Source organism: Electrona antarctica, assembly GCF_951216825.1.
Source record: "Electrona antarctica genome assembly, contig: scaffold_159, whole genome shotgun sequence".
NCBI classification, from domain to species: Eukaryota; Metazoa; Chordata; class Actinopteri; order Myctophiformes; family Myctophidae; genus Electrona; species Electrona antarctica.
In genome coordinates this window covers 227,138-236,543 of record NW_027638168.1, presented here as the reverse complement: position 1 = coordinate 236,543, position 9,406 = coordinate 227,138, and the positions used below count along the sequence as shown (strand labels likewise).

General features: G+C 40.3%; 1 protein-coding gene across 1 annotated transcript; it reads left to right on the top strand.

Annotated features, from left to right (window-relative positions):
* Nucleotides 1-776: 776 nt before the first annotated feature.
* On the top strand, nt 777-4,144 carry LOC306918335 (ATP-dependent DNA helicase RecQ-like; the record flags this gene model as incomplete). Its single annotated transcript, XM_079531221.1, has 4 exons — nt 777-1,422; nt 2,181-2,260; nt 2,784-3,360; nt 4,108-4,144. Exons 1-4 carry the CDS (start codon nt 896-898, stop codon nt 4,142-4,144), a joined length of 1,221 nt encoding a protein of 406 aa, XP_079387347.1. The 5' UTR covers nt 777-895.
* Between the last annotated feature and the right edge of the window lie 5,262 nt (nt 4,145-9,406).

The window sequence follows — 9,406 nt, the reverse complement described above, 5'->3', positions numbered from 1 at the left end:
AAATACATTTTGATTGATTGATTGAATCAATCAAAATGAAGTGAAAGGAAATAAATAAAACACTAAGGTCATGTATTGCCTTTAGACAATCAAAACCAGTTAGAAATATTACATACAATACAGCATTGAATGTGATATGTCACTTCATGTTGATATGACACTATCAGGAATAAAGCCAGAATTGGAGATGAGTAGCCTACCATGTTTTGTTGGAATGTAAGAATACTAGCATTATGAATTTCAGGCAAAAATACCTGCAAATTAATTTTATTACCCACCCATCTATGTTTAAATTAATTGCATTACTAAAATCTGAAGAACAAAAAGTCATCTATAAATTGGGTGCTTTTCTGAAAAATGTTCTTCCACTGTTCAAATAGTGAATCTGTGCTCCATACCATGTGATTGTGGTCGTGATAAAATGATGATGAGGAAATGAAAACATGTCAAAAAGGTTGCAGATCCATGCACTTGACTGCAGCAGGTCACCCCCATGACCTCAATGCTGTACTGTCAACATAATACATAAATGTTTTGAGTATAATAGACAAACTCATTTTGTATCATGATAGGAAATTGAAATGTAGTACTAGTATATGATGAATCTAAAAACATGTCTCTCCAAATACAGGTCATGCCGCTATTACAGGCACCTGGGATACAGCAAATTCGTCCGTTGGTGTTGGAGTTACCTGGGCTGCTTTGTCCTAGCCTGGGTAAACCCACTCCCCCTACTGGACAACATTTCATTCTGCCAGGAGGGTTGAGTCTGGCAAAATGGTAATACAAAGTCTTTAGCATTGTATCAGCTTTGGTACGAGCCAATCCGCGACCGAGCTCAGGGCTCTGTGATTGACAGCGCACGTTGGCCAATCAGGAACGATTTGAGCAGTTGATGACGTATGTACTGCTCGACTCATTCACCACAACAAACATGGCGGAGCTAGTAGCTAGCAGTGACGTTACCGACGGAATAAAAACAGCCATAGGGGAAGTTATTGCAGAAATTGATTCAATAACAGCAATTAAACAAGAGCAAGAGTATGCACTTGTGGAGTTTCTCAGTGCACGGGACATTCTCTGCGTTCTTCCTACAGGTTTTGGAAAAAGCTTAGTATATCAACTAGCACCGTTGGTGACAAAGAAAATGTTCCCAGACAGCAATCCTATCTTCATCATTGTTTCGCCACTCGTCGCGCTGATGGAGGACCAGATAAAAGAAGCAACAAAACTAGGAGTTACTGCTATGCAGCTTGGTGTTCACAACGTTACAGACCTAGAACAGGGATCCTATCAATTAGTATTTGGCAGTCCAGAGGCTTGGCTGATGAATGATAAGTGGCTGAAAATGCTGGAAAGTCCTGTGTATCGTGAAAACATCATGGGAATAGTGGTCGATGAAGTACACGTCGCATATAAATGGTAAATATATATAGAATCTCCTGTTACTGTTTAAACTTATGATTATTTGTGTTGTAGACTAGTAGGGCAGTGGTTTTAAACCCTTTTCATATCAAGGCACCTTATTTATTCAGAACTTGAGCCACAGACCACTATTTGAAGACAATTAGCCTCAATATTTTGTTATTGTTGTATAAAATGTCCACAATTCCATGCTGTATGATTAGGAGAGATAGCAGGCAAACGTTGATCAAAATAACATTCTACATTCTGTAATTGTGTAGACTTCTTTTAAATTAAGTAATGCAGATGTTTAACAATAGAGAGAGTTGAGATAATCTATAATAAGGGTACATTTGGTAACCAACTTTCCATAATTTAACTGGGGACCACCTGTAACCCGCTCAAAGATCACTGGTGGTCCCCGGAACACTGGTTAAAAATCACTGTAGTAGACTACCAGGGCTAGGACGTAGGCCCCCTATTTTTCATGTGTATATGATGATTTCTTTTTTTGTTGTATAGAAGTTGCATAGAAGTGTTTATTTGTCTTTAAATGTTCTGATGAATAGAAACCGGGTGACCCTGATGAAAACTAGTCTTAGTGCTTTTAATGGATTTATTCTCTTACTTGTACTGTAGTTGAACTGTACCCATTCTACAAACTGTTAATAACATAATCAATCAACAACATGTTATCTGTGAACACAAGTGGAACATTAGGCTACTGGCTTCAATGTGGTAATCATCAACATTGTCTGCTTTATTGTCTTCATCAGGGGACTGGGTGCAAAGGGGAAACCTGCCTTCAGAGATAGCTTTTCAAAGCTTAGTGTACTCCGATCCATTGTGAAACAAGGTGAGTAAAATGAACCCTTTAACCCATTTAAATCTGAGACCAGATTCTACAAAATGTCATACAAAATCATGACAGTTTTCTATATCAGTGGTGCTCAAACTATTTAACGTCAAGGACACCCAAAATTATATGTAATTGGCCACCGACCCCCATCTGAAAATATGTTGTTCCAGGGAGCCCCCAGAAGCAAATATTTGAGTTGAAAAATAGCTTGTAGATCTGCTATTTTTCAACAGCTACAGTTTTAAATAATGGTTAAAAGCTATAAGGCGACACAGATGCGGCCTCAGGTCTAAATGGGTTAACTGTAGTGCGGTACATAATGAATAAACCTGTTCTGTTGGTTTGGTCTGATGTCTCATCCGATAGTTTGATAAACCAGCCGGTCACGTGAACTCACATTCTGTTTTACCAGGCTAATTATTTTGATGTCTTGTAATTTACCATTGCACTATTCTGCAATAAATAGCACTGTTTATTTGTGACATCATGTATTATATTCTTATTCTTATGTCTTCTTCAGGCACCCCAGTGTTGGCTCTGACCGCATCAGCAGACATGGAGTCCAGAGACAGAGTCACCAGACTTCTAGCAATGGAGAATGCAACACGGGTGATTGTGAGCCCCAACAGAACCAACATCCGACTAGCACTAGCCTCAGCACCACGCCACGAAAAAGTACAATGTCTTGACTGGATAGTGGATGATGTTCGAGCCAAGGGAACAGCGATGGCACAGATCATTATCTACTGCCGGTCACGTGACAAGACAGCAGAGGTGTACCACTATCTGAAAGCAGAACTAGGTGAAGATTTCTGGTTAGACAGGGACCCAGAGAAAAAGTGGGACAATGAATTGATTGGCATGTACCATAAAGGGACTGACAAAGACAACAAGAACTTTGTAATTAGTTCACTGAATGGACAGGGGAATTGCAGAGTTGTTGCTGCCACAACTGCGCTCGGGATGGGCCTCAACTTTCCCAATATCTCTCATGTGGTGATGTTTGGTCCACCAAACGACACAGAAGCGATAGTCCAACAGGCTGGCAGAGCTGGGAGAAACGGAGTGCAATCACACGCAGTTTTATACAACACAAGGTCATTTCATGTGGATAAGGCAGTACGAGATTTGTTTACAGAAGGCAGAACCAGTTGCTTGAGAAAAGCTTTGTATAGTAAATTTGAAGAGATTACAGAAAGTCTTGAGCCAGGTCATCTGTGCTGTACATTTTGCCATAAGTCATGTTCATGTGATGGATCAGGTGTTTGTGTGGAGCCTCTACCCATTTATGAGCAGCAGAAAAATATTTGTGTACCTTTGCAGTCAAGGGTGGTTACACGTAATCACAAAACATTAATCAAGGCACAGTTGGAGAAGTACAAAAACGATTTGGTTGCAGACCTCCCATACCTCTTTACTAGCCAGGCTGCTTGTACAGGATTTAGTGATCAATTGATTGTTGCCGTTTTGGAAAAGTGTGCACACATCTTCGAAATAGATTACATAGATAACCACCTTCCTGTCTACAGCCACGAACATGCACGGCACATATTACAAGTTATCAATGATGTTTTTCATGACATTGAAGATATGCCGCCTGCCAACCCCACAGAGGGTGCTAGCATTTGTCCGCCAGATATTTATTACCGTGGGTATTTTGATGAGTCAGATGAAGACACATACTGTGATTCCAATGAGGATTCCAATTCCAGCTCAAATGATGACATTTGAAGTTGGCCTGAGCATGTACATTTGTTTTGTTTTGAGTCAATACTTATGTACTTTTCTGAATGCAACTTAATAAAGTTTTCATTGTTGGATACTCTATTTCTTGTCGGTTGTAGGTGTGCAAAAGCCTTGCTTTTTAAGTCTACCGATTGACGGGTCAATTTGGTTTCATTTTACACTCCCTAGAGTTCTATTATAGTCTGCATTACTTCATTTACAGTATACACTATATTAGAGAATGTAGAATAATCATTTTGGTAAACGTTTATCTCTCCTATGGTACCACATATTTAACGTTTAAGGTCAGAGCTTCACCCATTTAGACCTGAGGACAATTCTACAAATGTCTTCTAAATCTAAGGCAGTTTTCTGAAAAACCCATGTTTCTATGTCAGTGGTTCTCAAACATTTTCATGTCGAGGACCCCCAAAAATATATGTCATTGGCTGCCGACCCCCATCTGAAAATATGTTGTTCCAGGGACCCCCCGGAAGCAAAGATTTGAGTTAAAAACATTTGCACCACATTTTCAGGATTTTTCAAAAAATAGCAGATCTACAAGCTTGTAGCGCGGCACTCGGTGCAGCGCTATGAGCTTGTAGATCTACTTGAACAGCTACAGTATAACATAATGCTTAAAACACCCAGAATGGGCTAAATCTCAAATGCCAAATAATGGACCTGGATATTATTTTTTTTAAACCACTGTGCTAGACAAACAGAATCCAGGAGCTTCTTATCAATTTCCTTGCTCATTGATCTAAATATATAACTATTTTAAGATGGCGTTCCCTTATTGCATGGTGTGGATTAAATCCGGGAGAGCTAGGTGAGATTGACATCAAACATCAGCCATCCATGAAGTGCTTCTCTCTTCTGGACAGTTAAATATTTATCAACATGACGTAACAATCAAAGACATTAGAATGTTAAGATGGACCACTTTCCAGGTTAAATTTGGCTTTAGTCACAGGAAACATTTTGTTGGGTTGATCCAATCAAGCAGGTCTCATGCAGCTCAGGGGTTAATTTACAGTACAAGTAGAGAATGTAGAATAATTATTTTGGTAACACTTTTAAGGGAAGTCAACACCTCAAGAGATTCCCATGCGGTACCCTGTGGAGAAAGCCATTGTCTGTCTAATCCTTTGAAGCTTCCCAGACGTGTGACCCAAAAACACTATATCCTGTAGGACTATATCATGTCATGTATGAATCAACTTATGCTCTCTCTCACAATAAATTGTTTTGTGGAAGTCTGACGACTGCCTGTCCTTTGAGACCTTATGCTGTATTAACGCAGTGCTATTTAAGAAATGCAAAGGTGGTGTTCAAAGCATTTTATTTTACAAATTAAACAATGAAAAAGCAACATTTATAACAGACACACAAACATATAAAGAAATGGAAAGGACAAATGGTTACCCTACATTCAGAGCTTTGTTAAGCCAAAATATGTCCCTGTACAATTGCACATGAGAAATGGGAGACAAAATACTCAGGGAAGTTTCACATTTGAACTACTCTCCATTCTCTTAGCCTAGCCTTCATCCACAAACGATATTCACTGTAATTGAATTTGGACAGGAGGTTCCTGTCAAAACGAGGGAAGGCACTGAATTCTCTGCCGGGATGACTTGCAAAGAGCTCTCCCTCAAGGGCAACCTGGACCAGTGCTCTGATGTCGTTTGTCTGGTCAGGTGTGTGATGCCTGCCACTTTGCTTGGCCACTCCCAACTCAGCGTCTGTGGCATCTAACAAGTGCTTGAGGACACTGATGGACCTACTAATTCTGCTGGCAGATTGCTCGGTCAGGTTTGCTCCAAGGCCCTTCAAGAAAGACTTGAGGAAATTGTTCAAGTGTTCCAGGTGCAAGTCTAGGCTGATGTTATTTCCTTTCCCCCCCCTGCTGCTCCAAAAACGGTTATATGTGATGCTGTGGACCAACTTGGGTGAAAGAGTGGCATTCAGTTGCACCGATAGCAGGAAGGTGCTGTAGGCATACTGAGTGTGACCATATGCTTTATAGTACATAAGGGCAACTGTGTACAGCTTCAATAGCCTCTTTCCGTCTCCTTCTTTCACAGCATCGCGTAGATTCATCAAAAAAACCCCAAAGCTTAATCTTGCCAATGAATGTTCTGTTTTGTGGTCCATTGTAGGGGTGGTTGGGGAGGTCGGTACATCTGGTTGTAGCTGGAGTTTGTGGTATTTGAGCTCAAAGAGGAGACCAAGGGGATGCTATGAAGAGTATATTGACAATATAGTGATTATAACAACACAGGCTTATGTCTATACACATTGACAGTGAAGGTTAATACTAATTGCATTGTTTAGCTAACAGCACTTACATGGGTGGAAGCCTTTGACATGTTCTCTGAATACTCATGGGGAATGTGATGGACTGCAACGTTGCGTAGGGGTTTGAAGGCGTCAAGATGCTGGGTGAGGATTCTTGCTCCGAGTACAATGAATTCCTGTTCCATGCTCCATTGCGATTCACGGCTAGGCATAGATGTCTTAATGTCGTACCCTGTGAGAGACAGCCGGGGTTTCTCGTTGCTGAGGTGGTGGGTGGGTACTCTGTCTTCCACAGCCATGAGATGAGTCCAGTGTATAGATTTGTTGCTTCTATCTATTGACTGGTGGTGTGTGGGCATGTAGAAGTCCAGATTGTCTAATATTATTGAGTAGCTGTGTGGTGGCTGGTTGGTTAACTCTAGGCTTAGTGGTGGTGATGCCTCTGCGGCAGCCATTAATGCATTGAAAGTCTGGAATTCTAATTCACTGGTCTGCTGTTGTGAAGTGCTTTGTTGTTCCTCTGTGTCCTGGATGTCCATGTCTAACCAGTCCATGTCCTCTCTGACACTTGCCTCGTCTGCAGCTGAAGTGCTCGGTGCTCCCTCTATTGCAAAAACAAAAGTAAGAATAATAGGAAATCATTACATTTATTATAAGGCTCTGGGTATGAATAATACAAAAAGAATCACACTGGTGTTAAGTCATGCATCATTATAGTAATACACAAAGAAAAAATAAACAACATTTATTTTAAATTTGAGGGTTAAACATTTAAAAATTCTGTCCCTCTTACCAGACAATTCAAGCATTTCCATACATCTCAAAACATCTCCATCCGAGCCTTGCTGGGGGTTGAGGTCCAGGTCACCATCTGAGTTTGGCTGGGGGTTGAGGAACAATTCGTTGGCAGCTTTGAGCTTCTGAAGTGCTTCACCACATGTGTTTGCCAGTAAACGTTGCTTCTTGACTGCTGAGACATGGCTGGTTGAAATCCCTAACTTGCAAAGTCTTTGAAACACAGCCTTTTTTGCCCCACCATACTGCAGAACACTGTTTATATAATATGCAAAAGCAGATGGCAATTTTTCATGTCTTCCTCTCAAGAGTACAGATGCAGCAGCACATATTTGGAGTGGAGACTGGTTTGTGATGGTGGACAACAGTGAGAACAGGAATGGAGCTAGACGTTGGAGATCTGACCCCATCTTGGCAAATGAAAAGGATTTCAAGTTTTTGGGAGAACAACGAAACAGCATGAAATCTTGTTTTGGCTGGCAAAGTCTCTTGCATTCATTGTTTAGGAGAATGAGCACAGATTCTTTGATTGTGTCCAGCAGTGTGTCGTGTTTCATGATGAGGTTTGCAGCAGTTGACCATTTTTCCTTTGCGATGTTCTCCAAAATCCCTGCTGCAGATTTGGGGCATCTCAGTGTGATTGGTTTAGCCGTAGGATAATGAATGATAAGCTGAAAGATTAAGCAGAGTGTGCATTACAACTTAAATACATAATTATAGGTTTATAATAGCCAGGGCAGCATTCCTTTTTGGGTTTATGATCCGGTCGGGAACGGATGATATCGTTGCAGTCATTGTTTTGTAGTCATCAGGCAGGAACCATCAATCTGGAACTTCCTTTCCCTCAAACCGATTTTTCTCAATAAAAGCTGCAGGCTACGAGAGAACGAGTCACGCTTTTATTATTTTGTTATTCTTCCGGTTGCTGCCTGATGACTACAAAACAATGACTGCAACGATATCATCCGCTCCTGACCGATTCACACAGGAATTTTGTAACACAGACTAGGCTTTCCTCAGAGGTGGAAAGCCTGGTGACGTGAGGTTAGGTTTATATTTTATAATAGGCTACATCTTCAGTTATCAATAAACGGGTGATGATAATAGGTTTTGGAGCTTTATATTGCCAATTTTAAAACAGAAAAAGACAGTCCAACAAAACACATTTTTCTTACACCATACTTTGAACACAAAGTGGTATGCAGACTTGCAGAGCAAGAGCAATGTCAAAGTAAAACTTAAATTTTAAATTGATACAGGAAAAGCGCAAATGCTTGATCTTAGTCAGTGGTTTTCAACCAGTGGTCCAGGGACCACCAGTGGTGCTGGTCCCCAGCTAAATGATGGAGTTTGTAACCAATTGGACCCTTATAAGTTATTTACCTTTTGACCCTTATGGGTCCATTTGGTTTCATTTTACGGTCTCAAGAGTTAAATCAGTTAAATCATTGTTACATCTGCATTACTTAATTTAGAAGAAGTCTAGTAACTAGTCTACATAATTAGAGAATGAAATTGTGGACAAAATCGTATCCAACGATAACAGCATTCTTTAGTGTTGGGTCAGCAAGACTAAATCTCATGAAATGGTGGTCCGTGGCTCAAATGCTAAATAAAAAATTGGCATTGATGAAAAAGGTTGAAAACCACTCTCATCTACTCTACCTAGCTGTAAATAACAAACATAATTCATGTTTGTGATTATTTAAAAGGTATTATCATATTAATTTATCATTGTTAAGTTCACTCTGTATATCCACGGGCATAATAGCATGATGATGCCATTACAAATCATGGGCAACATGGAAGAAATGTGATTAATAAAAACGAAATGAACTGCTAGAAGGTCTTAACTTAATTAAGCAGTCACCGTCTCTATGACATGTTGTTCTTTATAAAGTAAGTATAGAGATCGACTACTATGCAATCAAATAAATCTGTATACAAGATCATTTCAGATTTCAGGGAAATACTAAATTAACTGTTACATTTAAAAAATTGCGGAGCGAGTTGGTAAAGGGGCGAGCAGTCTCGTATTCCTCATTTTTTAACTCATAATAAATAGCAGGTTAGTACATCGTTGTGATTGTGAACTTCTTACCTCTATCACACTTTGTCTTGTGGCTGTCCCAGGAGTTTTTAGTGGGGTTAACTTGCGATTTGGTGTAGGAGGATAGTATCTTTTCCTTTTCGCTGCCCGTGGTGTTTTCATAGGGGAATCTCTCATCCTTTTCTCCGTTTGGGGTGGTGTAGTTTTCGTTGTTGGGGACTGGCTACTAGCGGCCGGTTCGGCACCAGTTTCTACCTGTTTCCATTTGT